This window comes from Grampus griseus (assembly GCF_964374135.1).
Source record: "Grampus griseus genome assembly, chromosome: 9".
In the NCBI taxonomy this organism is placed as follows: Eukaryota; Metazoa; Chordata; class Mammalia; order Artiodactyla; family Delphinidae; genus Grampus; species Grampus griseus.
In genome coordinates this window covers 5,336,727-5,350,791 of record NC_139003.1, presented here as the reverse complement: position 1 = coordinate 5,350,791, position 14,065 = coordinate 5,336,727, and the positions used below count along the sequence as shown (strand labels likewise).

Below are 14,065 nucleotides of genomic sequence, written 5' to 3'. Positions count from 1 at the left end.
TCAGTTTGGGAAAGGCCTTTCCATAACTCCAACCCGGTTGTCCCAAAGCACAGGCTCCAAGGAGGTGAACTCTGGAGTCCTCAGTGGTCTGCCTTTCTGGTTTTTCTTCAGTTACATTATATTGATTCAAATGTATTTCTTTTTACGGTTACCTCTATGGAAGGTTGGTGATCCTAATTTTCATTTATGATCTTGATAAAAATTTTTCCTTTTAAAATACATTTATTTCAGTTAAAACAAATGAATTTGTTTAAAAATATTAGGTATCTAATACTGCAGGTGATGCCTGGATATGGCAAAAATAATCAAGATAATTTTAAAATTCCAGAACTTTGGGGGGGCGTTCCCCAGTAGTGAAAAAAATCTCCTACCTTCCCATATACTGCTCTCCTCAAGATAACCAGTCACTGGGGTTTAAGTGGTTGGCACTGCTTCCTGCCACCACCCCTCCTTGTACACCCACTGTCCCATTCGCTGGGTTTAGCTGTGACTTCATTTTTAGAATCTTTCTTCTTCCCTCCTTTCTCTTAAACCTGCAGTGAACAGGAGCAATTAACAAAAAATGAGAAGTAGCTCCCCTCCATCCAGTCTGCAGTCATATGCAGATTGAGTTCAAGGCGAGATTTCTTCTTTAGAGTCTATTTTGACGTATTGAAGGCACGAGATAGAAAATTGTGGGGTATTTGTAGGGAATGGCAAGATTATGTCACAGAACATCGTACTGTTATAGTATATTATTACTGAGAGTTTATTGTTTTTCAGGTAACAATAGTCATTTAGTTTTTGTTTTTGGTTTTGGTTTTATTTTGCGGTACGCGGGCCTCCCACTGCCACGGCCCCTCCCGTTGCGCAGCACAGGCTCCGGACACGCAGGCCCAGCGGCCATGGCCCACGGGCCTAGCCGCTCCGCAGCATGCGGGATCTTCCTGGACTGGGGCGCGAACCCGCGTCCCCCGCATCGGCAGGCGGACTCCCAACCACTGCGCCACCAGGGAAGCCCAGTCATGTAGTTTTTTTCTTTATGATCTGTTGGTCCTTGTTCAAATATAGTTTAGGATCTGTCAAAAAATAAGCCAGTTTTTGGGAAATCAATCTCAGGTTCGATGTGACTGTTATTATCTTACTTCATTTAGTTAAATTGTCTTTAATTGAAAAAGTAACATTTTTCGAATTAAAAAAAGCTATTATACATTTTCTCCTCAGAGGAAACTTGATTGAATTGACCTCACTTCACTTGAATAGTGTACAGGTTGAACATTCTGCCTTTCTGTATTGAATGACATCTGGTGAGCTGTATGCTCTTTACATCCTCATAAAGTCCTTCACAGGAGGCCTTGAAGGACATGACTAAGTCACTGTCATCCTGGAGGACTTTCTTGCTGGAGGTATTTCTGCTACTGTTAATTGGAATAGGATGCATCCGGTGCTTTATGAAATTCACATAAAATCTGTATCAATACATTTCATGGATAAATGTTTGGAAAAATAATAATGCTGTCTGATGATGAGATTCTAAGTTTCTCAGCTGTTCAGAATAACCATTAAGTTATCAAAGAAGTTTGGGATTATCAAAGAAACCCTCACTCCTCACATGTATCAAGAGGAGTTAAAAATGCATGATAAAACCTTTACGATTTTAATTTTATTGACTAGAAGAAAAGAGCATCCCGTGGCTGATGAGACTGGGGGGATTAGAAAGGAAGGGTGGGAAATGGAAGAAAAAGAAATGAGTGCGTGGCAGTCAAGTGGTGAATCCAAGGAGAAGGGAGCTGTGTTGCTGACGTGATGAGAGGGCTGCACGCTTCTCTCACTCCTGAGAATCGCTGTGTTGTAGCCATAATCGATAACTGGGGTCATGTGTCCGTGTCACCAGCGAGAATGAGTTACGTTCTCTAATCTCTGTTTACTAAGGCAGGGAAATACATACTAAACATAAATATTTCCATTACAATAATTGTACTAAAAGTACGCACAGCTGACCACTGTCATTGCACCACACTCCATACCTGGCTGTCCAGAGAACTGAATTGTTCCTGTGAGATTTTGAATCTTTTTACTGAGGAGAATATGTAAATTTTTTCACAGGTTGTGCATATTGTTTGCATATGTTCTTCAATCATAGCAGTGCACTTCAGACAGAATTCCTGGCTAACAGACTTCTGAGTACCGGTTTAATAGTTTGGGCTGGAAGGGTGGCAGTTACCTTTCACACCTGTAAATGCATCCGCACTTGAACTGGTGGCCATACCTAACTTGAGTGTGGTGCAGCTCTCAGGGCCCCTATTGTTTGCCTCCCCAGGAGAAGTCCTGGTGTTCCTGGACAGCCACTGTGAGGTGAATGTGATGTGGCTGCAGCCCCTGCTGGCTGCCATCCGGGAGGACCGGCAAATGGTGGTGTGCCCGGTGATCGACATCATCAGCGCTGACACGCTGGCCTACAGCTCGTCCCCTGTGGTGCGGGGAGGATTCAACTGGGGGCTGCACTTCAAATGGGACCTCGTTCCCCTTTCTGAGCTCGGAGGAACAGACGGAGCTACTGCACCAATAAAGTAAGATTTCTCCTGTATGTGTGAAAAATTCCCGAAAGAGGAAACATACTCAAAGATAATTCCTTTTTCTTTGCAGGAGGCAAAAGTGTTGGCTTAACTTGTTTGTCCGTTAAAAATTTTTGAGTGCTTACCGCATTTTACGTACTCTGCCAAGTCCCAAGGAAAGATTTATGAATAAGAAATTGTCCAGGCCCTCAAGGATTTATATCTTAGTGAGAAAAGCAGAAGAAGTCAACAATATCCCGGGATAATTGTTGCATAGGATAGCCTGGGAGGACCCCCTGTGCTGTGTTGTTTATATCACATACCATGGTTATTGCATTGGTCGTTAACACATCTTCAGTTCTTTGCTAGTGTGAGTGGTACTGTGAAGAACATTTAATACATAAGCCTTTTCTATAATTAGGATTTTAGGATGGATTCCCACTCGTACAATTACTGAGTCATTGTATGTGAATTATTTTCAATTTTCATCCGTATTCTCTCATATTATAAATCTCTTATATGTTATTTCTCCTTATTTTTGTTTTCTTTTAAATTTCTCATAGATTTCAGAGACGTTTGTCTGTATTTGTACTTTTTAAAGTTCTTAGACCTACTCTTTCTTTTAAACTTTTTTTTTTAATACAGCTTTTAAAAAATATTTATTTGGCTGCATTGGGTCTTAGTTGCGGCACGCGGGGTCTTTTCGTTGTGGCGTGCGGGCTCCAGAGCATGTGGGCTCAGTAGTTGCAGCACGCAGGCTCTCTAGTTGTGGCACACAGGCTCTAGAGCACATGGGCTCAGTAGTTGAGGCATGCAGGCTCTCTAGTTGTGGTGCACCGGCTCTAGAGCATGCAGGCTCAGTAGTTGTGGTGTGCGGGCTTAGTTGTCCCATGGCATGTGGGATCTTAGTTCCCCAATCAGGGATCAAACCCACATCCCCTGCACTGGAAGGTGGATTCTTAACCACTGGACTACCAGGGAAGTCCCTTTTTAAAACTTTTTTACTGTAAAAAATAGCATATGTAAAAAGTATATATGTATACATGCATACGATTTAATAAATGATTATAGTGTGAACACTGAAAGTACCACCAAGTCAAGAAATAGCACCCACATGCCCCCTGTATACCCCTCCCTGGTCACAGCCCCTGCCCTTGTCCTTAGAGGTGTCATTACCCTGACCCACTCATCATTTCCCTGCTCTCCTGGAGAGTTGTACCCCCCATGTATGATTTCTAAATGATGTAATGTAGTCCAGTTCCCTGTTCTTGGACTTCATGTAAAGGAAGCCATGGGACTCATCACTGTCTTCTTTTAGTCAGTATTGCTTTAAAAGCCTCTGTGCTGCATTGTATAGTTGATTCATTTTTATTGCTGTATAATATTCTGTTATACTCATGTATCATAACATTTATCCGGTTTACTGTGGGCAGGGCATTTGGGTTGTTTTCAGTCGTTTTTCCACCTTACAAGTAGTGCTGTTGTCAGCATTCTTACTCATGGCTTCTAGCTTACAGGAGTGAAACTGCCCAGTCATAGGCATGCCTGTCTTCACCTTTAGTTGATAACGTTTTCCCCACACCTCAGGCGACTAGAACGCCATTGGCTCCTCAGCTAGCCTTTGGGTACTTGCCAGCTTCCTTTCATCCAAACCAGACTTGGAGGGGAGGCTGATAGAGAGCTGGGCCAGCTCAGGTGGCTGAGGTGCTCTCCTGGCAGGGTGGGGTTGTCTCCTGTTCTCAGGCTTTGTGAGAGAACCTGTTGCAGTTCTTTGTGAAGTCCGTGAAAAAAGCACACCCAGCTCTCAGTTTTCTTCTAGTCTTCACGTGCTTGTAACCCTTCTTCCTACCAGGGCTTTCAGTGCGGGTCTCTACCCTCTGCTCCCCAGCCTTGCAGGTGGGAGTTAGATGCTGGAGCACATCTCTCAGGAGAGCAGGGCTGCACCTGGGGACCGTCGCTCTATGTTTCTGGGCTCCACGACTTCACGTACTGTGATTGGAGGCAGACAGGAGCACTGACCCCATTTTCAGCTTCCCTTTGCCAGTGCAAGAGAAAGTTCCTTGGACTGTTGCTACATGTGTTCTCATTCGTAGTTACAGGGCAGTGGCCAGTTTTTGCCTATTTCATCATCTTCATGGGTATTTGTTTTTCATTGTTTAATTTTTAATATTTTTAATCAAAAACATATATTCACAGTAATAAGTCAAACAGTATAGAACAACTTAGGATGAGAAGTGGCTGGCTCTAACCCTCCCTCCCCATTCTCAGTCCTTCTCCCCAGAGGCAAATTCTTTTAACCACTTTTAGTTTTGGTCTTCCGTTTCTTACTTCCTGAACTCTAAATGATATGCATAGTCCTCTTTCCAACATAAAACCAACTATAGGCCTCTCTGTTGGAAAAATGAAGATTTAGCTCATTTACATCACTCCCATGTTCCCTTTATTGTTGTAGGATGAGTTTTTAGTTACTGTATTGGTTACTTTTGATACTTAAAAAAAAAAATCTGTTTCTTGTTCTGACTTTTTTTTTTTTTGTCTGCGTTGGGTCTTTGTTGCTGCACGTGGGCTCTCTCTAGCTGCAACGAGCGGGGGCCACTCCTCGCTGCGGTGCACGGGCTTCTCATTGCGGTGGCTTCTCTTGTTGCAGAGCACGGCCTCTAGGTGCACGGGCTTCAGTAGTTGTGGCATGCAGGCTCAGTAGTTGTGGCACACAGGCTCAGCAGTTGTGGCTTGCAGGCTCCAGAGTAGCAGGCTCAGTAGTTGTGGCGCACGGGCTTAGTTGCTCCGCGTCATGTGGGATCTTCCCGGACCAGGGCTCGAACCCATGTCCCCTGCATTGGCAGGCGGATTCCCAACCACTGCGCCACCAGGGAAGCCCCGTTCTGTTGACTTTCGACGGCATCATTTGACATTCTTCCTTGAACAATGAGGCTATGAGCACCGCTTTCTCCTTTTTTCCACTTTTTCTCCCCTTTCGGCTGTAAGCTGTTTCACTTTTATTATATCAAGGTTGCTAACTTCTTGAGTTGGATATTTAGATTTTTAAAATTTTTAGCCTTTTTTCTTTTCTAATACATGTATTTAAGATGATAAATTTTCTTCTGATCATGGCTTTAGCTGCATCCCACAAACTGTGATATATCATTTTTTATTGTCATTTTTTTTAACATCTTTATTGGGGTATAATTGCTTTACAGTGGTGTATTAGCTTCTGCTTTATAACAAAGTGAATCAGTTATACATACACATATGTTCCCATATCTCTTCCCTCCGGCGTCTCCCTCCCTCCCACCCTCCCTATCCCACCCCTCCAGGCGGTCACAAAGCACCGAGCTGATATCCCTGTGCTATGCGGCTGCTTCCCACTAGCCATCTACCTTACGTTTGGTAGTGTATATATGTCCCTGCCTCTCTCTCGCTTTGTCACAGCTCGCCCTTCCCCCTCCCCATATCCTCAAGTGCGTTCTCCGGTAGGTCTGTGTCGTTATTCCTGTCTTACCCCTAGGTTCTTCATGACATTTTTTTTTTCTTAAATTCCATATATATGTGTTAGCATACGGTATTTGTCTTTCTCTTTCTGACTTACTTCACTCTGTATGACAGACTCTAGGTCTATCCACCTCAATACAGATAGCTCAATTTCGTTTCTTTTTATGGCTGAGTAATATTCCATTGTATATATGTGCCACATCTTCTTTATCCATTCATCCAATGGTGGGCACTTAGGTTGTTTCTATCTCCGGGCTATTGTAAATAGAGCTGCAATAAACATTTTGGTACATGACTCTTTTTGAATTATGGTTTTCTCAGGGTATATGCCCAGTAGTGGGATTGCTGGGTCATATGGTAGTTCTATTTGTAGTTTTCTAAGGAACCTTCATACTGTTCTCCATAGTGGCTGTACCAGTTCACAGTCCCACCAGCAGTGCAAGAGTGTTCCCTTTTCTCCACACCCTCTCCAGCATTTATTGTTTCTAGATTTTTTGATGATGGCCATTCTGACTGGTGTGAGATGAGATCTCATTGTAGTTTTGATTTGCATTTCTCTAATGATTAATGATGTTGAGCATCCTTTCATGTGTTTGTTGGCAGTCTGTATATCTTTGGAGAAATGTCTATTTAGGTCTTCTGCCGATTTTTGGATTGGGTTGTTTGTTTTTTTGTTATTGAGCTGCCTGAGCTGCTTATAAATTTTGGAAATTAATCCTTTGTCAGTTGCTTCATTTGCAAATATTTTCTCCCATTCTGAGGGTTGTCTTTTGGTCTTGTTTATGGTTTCCTTTGCTGTGCAAAAGCTTTGAAGTTTCATTAGGTCCCATTTGTTTATTTTTGTTTTTATTTCCATTTCTCTAGGAGGAGGGTCAAAAAGGATCTTGCTGTGATTTATGTCATAGAGTGTTCTGCCTATGTTTTCCTCTAAGAGTTTGATAGTTTCTGGCCTTACATTTAGGTCTTTAATCCATTTTGAGCTTTTTTTTGTGTATGGTGTTAGGGAGTGATCTAATCCCATACTTTTACATGTACCTGTCCAGTTTTCCCAGCACCACTTATTGAAGAGGCTGTCCTTTCTCCACTGGACATTCCTCCCACCTTTATCAAAGATAAGGTGACCATATGTGTGTGGGTTTATCTCTGGGCTTTCTATCCTGTTCCATTGATCTTTCTGTTTTTGTGCCAGTACCATACTGTCTTGATTACTGTAGCTTTGTAGTATAGTCTGAAGTCAGGGAGCCTGATTCCTCCAGCTCCGTTTTTCGTTCTCAAGATTGCTTTGGCTATTCGGGGTCTTTTGTGTTTCCATACAAATTGTGAAATTTTTTGTTCTAGTTCTGTGAAAAATGCCATTGGTAGTTTGATAGGGATTGCATTGAATCTGTAGATTGCTTTGGGTAGTAGAGTCATTTTCACAATGTTGATTCTTCCAATCCAAGAACATGGTATATCTCACCATCTATTTGTATCACCTTTAATATCTTTCATCAATGTCTTATAATTTTCTGCCTACAGGTCTTTTGTCTCCTTTGGTAGGTTTATTCCTAGATATTTTATTCTTTTTGTTGCAGTGGTAAATGGGAGTGTTTTCTTGATTTCACTTTCAGATTTTTCATCATTAGTGTATAGGAATGCCAGAGATTTCTGTGCATTAATTTTGTATCCTGCTACTTTGCCAAATTCATTGATTAGCTCTAGTAGTTTTCTGGAAGCATCTTTAGGATCCTCTGTGTATAGTACCATGTCATCTGCAAACAGTGACAGCTTTACTTCTTCTTTTCCAATTTGGATTCCTTTTATTTCCTTTTCTTCTCTGATTACTGTGGCTAAAACTTCCAAAACTATGTTGAATAAGAGTGGTGGGAGTGGGCAACCTTGTCTTGTTCCTGATCTTAGTGGAAATGCTTTCAGTTTTTCACCATTGAGGACGATGTTGGCTGTGGGTTTGTCATATATGGCCTTTATTATGTTGAGGAAAGTTCCCTCTATGCCTACTTTCTGGAGAGTTTTTATCATAAATGGGTGTTGAATTTTGTCAGAAGCTTTCTCTGCATCTATTGAGATGATCATATGGTTTTTATCCTCCAATATGTTAATATGGTGTATCACATTGATTGATTTGCATATATTGAAGAATCCTTGCATTCCTGGAATAAACCCCACTTGATCATGGTGTATGATCCTTTTAATGTGCTGTTGGATTCTGTTTGCTAGTCTTCTGTTGAGGATTTTTGCTTCTATGTTCATCAGTGATATTGGCCTGAGTTTTCTTTCTTTGTGACATCCTTGTCTGGTTTTGGTATCAAGGTGATGGTGGCCTCGTAGAATGAATTTGGGAGTGTTCCTCCCTCTGCTATATTTTGGAAGAGTTTGAGAAGGATAGGTGTTAGCTCTTCTCTAAATGTTTGATAGAATTCGCCTGTGAAGCCATCTGGTCCTGGGCTTTTGTTTATTGGAAGATTTTTAATCAGAGTTTCAATTTCAGTGCTTGTGATTGGTCTGTTCATATTTTCTATTTCTTCCTGATTCAGTCTTGGCACGTTGTGCATTTCTAAGAATTTGTCCATTTCTTCCAGGTTGTCCATTTTATTGGCATAGAGTTGCTTGTAGTAATCTCTCATGATCCTTTGTATTTCTGCAGTGTCAGTTGTTACTTCTCCTTTTTCATTTCTAATTCTGTTGATTTGAGTCTTCTCCCTTTTTTTCTTGATGAGTCTGGCTAATGGTTTATCAATTTTGTTTATCTTCTCAAAGAACCAGCTTTTAGTTTTATTGATCTTTGCTATTGTTTCCTTCATTTCTTTTTCATTTTTTTCTGATCTGATTTTTATGATTTCTTTCCTTCTGCTAACTTTGGGGTTTTTTTGTTCTTCTTTCTCTAATTGCTTTAGGTGCAAGGTTAGGTTGTTTATTTGAGGTGTTTCCTGTTTCTTAAGGTGGGCTTGTATTGCTATAAACTTCCCTCTTAGAGCTGCTTTTGCTGCATACCATAGGTTTTGGGTCGTCGTGTCTCCATTGTCATTTGTTTCTAGGTATTTTTTAATTTCCTCTTTGATTTCTTCAGTGATCACTTCATTATTAAGTAGTGTATTGTTTAGCCTCCATGTGTATTTTTTACAGATCTTTTCCTGTAATTAATATCTAGTCTCATGGTGTTATGGTCGGAAAAGATACTTGATACAATTTCAGTTTTCCTAAATTTACCAAGGCTTGATTTGTGACCCAAGATATGATCTATCCTGGAGAATGTTCCATGAACACTTTAGAAAAATGTGTATTCTGTTGTTTTTGGATGGAGTGTCCTATAAATATCAATTAAGTCCATCTTGTTTAATGTATCATTTAAAGCTTGTGTTTCCTTATTTATTTTCATTTTGGATGATCTGTCCATTGGTGAAAGTGGGGTGTTAAAGTCCCCTACTATGAATGTGTTACTGTCGATTTCCCCTTTTATGGCTGTTAGTATTTGCCTTATGTATTGAGGTGCTCCTATGTTGGGTGCATAAATATTTACAATTGTTATATCTTCTTCTTGGATTGATCCCTTGATCATTATGTAGTGTCCTTCTTTGTCTCTTCTAATAGTCTTTATTTTAAAGTCTATTTTATCTGATATGAGAATTGCTACTCCAGCTTTCTTTTGGCTTCCATTTGCATGGAATATCTTTTTCCATCCCCTTACTTTCAATCTGTATGTGTCTCTAGGTCTGAAGTGGGTCTCTTGTAGACAGCAAATATATGGGTCTTGTTTTTGTATCCATTCAGCCAATCTGTGTCTTTTGGTGGGAGCATTTAGTCCATTTACATTTAAGGTAATTATCGATATGTATGTTCCTATTCCCATTTTCTAAATTGTTTTGTGTTCATTATTGTAGGTCTTTTCCTTCTTTTGTGTTTCTTGCCTAGAGAAGATCCTTGAGCATTTGTTGTAAAGCTGGTTTGGTGGTGCTGAACTCTCTCAGCTTTTGATTGTCTGTAAAGGTTTTAATTTCTCCATCAAATCTGAATGAGATCCCTTGCTGGGTAGAGTAATCTTGGTTGCAGGTTTTTCTCCTTCATCACTTTCAGTATGTCCTGCCACTCCCTTCTGGCTTGCAGAGTTTCTGCTGAGAGATCAGCTGTTAACCTTATGGGGATTCCCTTGTGTGTTATTTGTTGTTTTTCCCTTGCTGCTTTTAATATGCTTTCTTTCTATTTAATTTTTGACAGTTTGATTAATATGTGTCTTGGTGTATTTCTCCTTGGATTTATCCTGTATGGGACTCTCTGTGCTTCCTGGACTTGATTAACTATTTCCTTTCCCATATTAGGGAAGTTTTCAACTATAATCTCTTCAAATATTTTCTCAGTCCCTTTCTTTTTCTCTTCTTCCTCTGGAACCCCTATAATTCGAATGTTGGTGTGTTTAATGTTGTCCCAGAGGTCCCTGAGACTATCCTCAGTTCTTTTCATTCTTTTTTCTTTATTCTGCTCTGCAGTAGTTATTTCCACTATTTTATTTTCCAGGTCAGTTATCGGTTCTTCTGCCTCAGTTATTCTTCTATTGATCCCTTCTAGAGTATTTTTCATTTCATTTATTGTGTTGTTTATCATTGTTTGTTTCATCTTTAGTTCTTCTAGGTCCTTGTTAAATGTTTCTTGCATTTTGTCTATTGTATTTCCAAGATTTTGGATCATCTTTACTATCATTATTCTGAATTCTTTTTCAGGTAGACTGCCTATTTCCTCTTCATTTGTTAGGTCTGGTGCATTTTTATCTTGCTCCTTCATCTGCTGTGTGTTTTTCTGTCTTCTCATTTTGCTTATCTTACTGTGTTTGGGGTCTCCTTTTTGCAGGCTGCCGGTTCGTAGTTCCGGTTGTTTTTGATGTCTGTCCCTAGTGGCTAAGGTTGGTTCAGTGGCTTGTGTAGGCTTCCTGTTGGAGGGGACTAGTGCCTGTGTTCTGGTGGATGAGGCTGGATCTTGTCTTTCTGGTGGGCAGGTCCACGTCTGGTGGTGTGTTTTGGGGTGTCTGTGGCCTTATTATGATTTTAGGCAGCCTCTCTGCTAATGGGTGGGGTTGTGTTCCTGTTTTGCTAGTTGTTTGGCATAAGGTGTCCAGCACTGTAGCTTGCTGGTCGTTGAGTGAAGCTGGGTGCTGGTGTTGAGATGGAGATCTCTGGGAGATTTTCACCGTTTGATATTATGTGGAGCTGGGAGGTCTCTTGTTGACCAGTGTCCTGAAGTTGGCTCTCCCACCTCAGAGGCACAGCACTGACTCCTGGCTGCAGTACCAAGAGCCTTTCATCCACACGGCTCAGAATAAAAGGGAGAAAAAGTAGAGAGAAAGAATTAGTAGAAGTAAGAAAGAAAAAAGAAAGAAAGAAAGGAAGGAAGGAAGGAAGGAAAGGAGGGAAGGAAGAAAGAAAGAAAGAAGAAAAGGAAACAAGGAAAGAAAGGAGGGAGGGAGGAGGGAAGGAAGGAAAAAAGAAAGAAAGAAAGAAGATAAAGTAAAATAAAAAAGTAAAATAAAATAAAGTTATTAAATTAAAAAATAATTATAAAAAAAAAACGGACGGATAGAACCTTAGGACAAATGGTGGAAGCAAAGCTATACAGACAAAATCTCACACAGAAGCATACACATACACACTCACACAAAGAGGAAAAGGGGAAAAAATCATAAATCTTGCTCTCAAAGCCCACCTCCTCAATTTGGGATAATTTGTTGTCTAAAGGAGGGAGGGAAGGAAGGAAGGAAGGAAAGAGAAAGAAAGGAAAGAAAGGAAGAAAGAAAGAAAGGGAAAGAAAGAAAGGGGATAAAGTAAAATAAAGTTATTAAAATCAATTATTAAGAAAAAAATTTTTTAAAAAAACGAAAACTGACGGATAGAATCCTAGGACAAATGGTGGAAGCAAAACTATACAGACAAAATCTCACACAGAAGCATACACATACACACTCACACAAAGAGGAAAAGGGGAAAAAAATCACAAATCTTGCTCTCAAAGCCCACCTCCTTAATTTGGGATGGTTCGTGGTCGATTCAGGTATTCCACAGATGCAGGTACATCAAGTTGATTGTGGAGATTTAATCCGCTGCTCCTGAGGCTGCTGGGAGGGATTTCCCTTTCTCTTCTTTGTTCGCACAGCTCCCGGGGCTCAGCTTTGGATTTGGCCCCGCCTCTGAGTGTAGGTCGCTGGAGGGCGCCTGTTTTTTGCTCAGACAGGACGGGGTTAAAGGAGCCGCTGATTCGGGGGCTCTGGCTCACTTAGGCCGGTGGGAGGGAGGGGCACGGAGTGCAGGGCGAGCCTGCGGTAGCAGAGGCCAGCATGACATTTGTTGCACCAGCCTGAGGCCCGCCGTGCGTTCTCTCGGGGAAGTTGTCCCTGGATCCCGGGACCCTGGCAGTGGCGGGCTGCACAGGCTCCCCGGAAGAGGGGTGTGGAGAGTGACCTGTGCTCGCACACAGGCCCCTTGGTGGCGGCGGCAGCAGCCTTAGCGTCTCCCGCCCGTCTCTGGGCTCCGCGCTTTTAGCCACGGCTCATGCCCGTCTCTGGAGCTCCTTTAAGCAGCGCTCTTACTCCCCTCTCCTCGCGCACCAGGAAACAAAGAGGGAAGAAAAAGTCTCCTGCCTTTTCGGCAGCTCCAGACCTTTTCCTGGACTCCCTCCCGGCCAGCCGTGGCGCACTAACCCTCTGCAGGCTGTGTTCACGCCGCCAACACCCAGTCCTCTCCCTGTGCTCCGACCGAAGCCCGAGCCTCGGCTCCCAGCCCTGCCCGGCCCGGCGGGTGAGCAGACAAGCCTCTCGGGCTGGTGAGTGCTGGTCCACACCAATCCTCTGTGCGGGGATCTCCCCGCTTTGCCCCCCGCGCCCCTGTTGCTGTGCTCTCCTTCGCGGCCCGAAGCTCCCTCCTCCACCACCCGCAGTCTCCGCCCGCGAAGGGGCTTCCTAGTGTGTGGGAACCTTTCCTCCTTCACAGCTCCCTCCCACTGGTGCAGGTCCCGTCCCTATTATTTTGTCTCTGTTTTTTCTTGTTTTTTCTTTCTTTTGCCCTACCCAGGTATGTGGGGAGTTTCTTGCCTTTTGGGAGGTCTGAGGTCCTCTGCCAGCGTTCAGTAGGTGTTCTGTAGGAGTTGCTCCACGTGTAGATGTATTTCTGGTGTATTGTATAGCACAGAGGACTCTGCTCAGTACTCTGTAATAACCTCCAAACTCGGAACTCCACACTGCAGAGGCCCTCCTTTCAACGTGCTGCCTCTCCCCTTCTCCGCAGGTCACAAACAGAGGCCCAGGTCACAAGCAGAGGCCTACTGTCATTTATTTCAAAATATTTTCATTGTTATGTCTTCTCTGACCTGTAGGTTATTTAGCAGTGCATTTATTATTTTACAGGCATACGGAAACGTTATAGTCGTTATTTAATCCTAGCTTATACTGTGGTCAGAATTTGTATTTTCTGCAGTTGTTAAGGATGAGATGCTGTATTTGTTGGGTCGTTTATTGTGTTGTTCAAATATTCTATATTTTTATTAATTTTTAATTCACGTGTTGTCAGTTATTGAAAATGGTATATTAATTTCCCACTACAATTGTGTGTCTGTTTCTCCTTGTAGTTCTTTATATATTTTCTTCATATATTTTGAGGCTCTGTTAATAGATGCATGACAGTTTAGAATTATTAAATCTTCTGGTGATGAAACCATTTATCATTATGAATTGTATTTAATTCTGTACTTCTAGAATAGTGTCCCTTTTGCTGTCAGTCTTCCTGTGGTCACATATTTATACGTGTCCCTGTAAGCAGCATGTAGTTGCTTTTGTTTTGTTTTGAAGCCTGTGTGGAAAACTTTGTCTTTTAATTAGGGCTTAGTTGATTACTTACATGTTTGTGTCTATGGTTACAGTGGTACTGTTTGCTTTCTGTCTGTTCTAAGTTCTGTTTTCTCTGCTTTTACGTGCTTTTGGCCTGAATTCCAATTATTCTGTTCCCAGCTGCCACCCATTATTAGACATTATAGTTTCTTACCTACTGTTCTGTTAGTGGTTACCTTAG

The 14,065-nt window shown here is 41.9% G+C and overlaps 1 protein-coding gene across 5 annotated transcripts in view; it reads left to right on the top strand.

The window, feature by feature from the left end:
- Positions 1-14,065, top strand: part of GALNT11 (polypeptide N-acetylgalactosaminyltransferase 11) — a 54,753-nt gene that overhangs the window by 29,444 nt on the left and 11,244 nt on the right. For all 5 annotated transcript variants that reach the window (XR_014297211.1, XM_082661969.1, XM_082661967.1 and 2 more), the window contains exon 6: positions 2,300-2,549. Coding sequence is in view for 4 of the 5 variants with exons in the window: in XM_082661969.1 (XP_082518095.1) it covers positions 2,300-2,549 (250 nt within the window). In the remaining variant the exon portion in view is untranslated. The remainder of the gene's footprint in view (positions 1-2,299; positions 2,550-14,065) is intronic.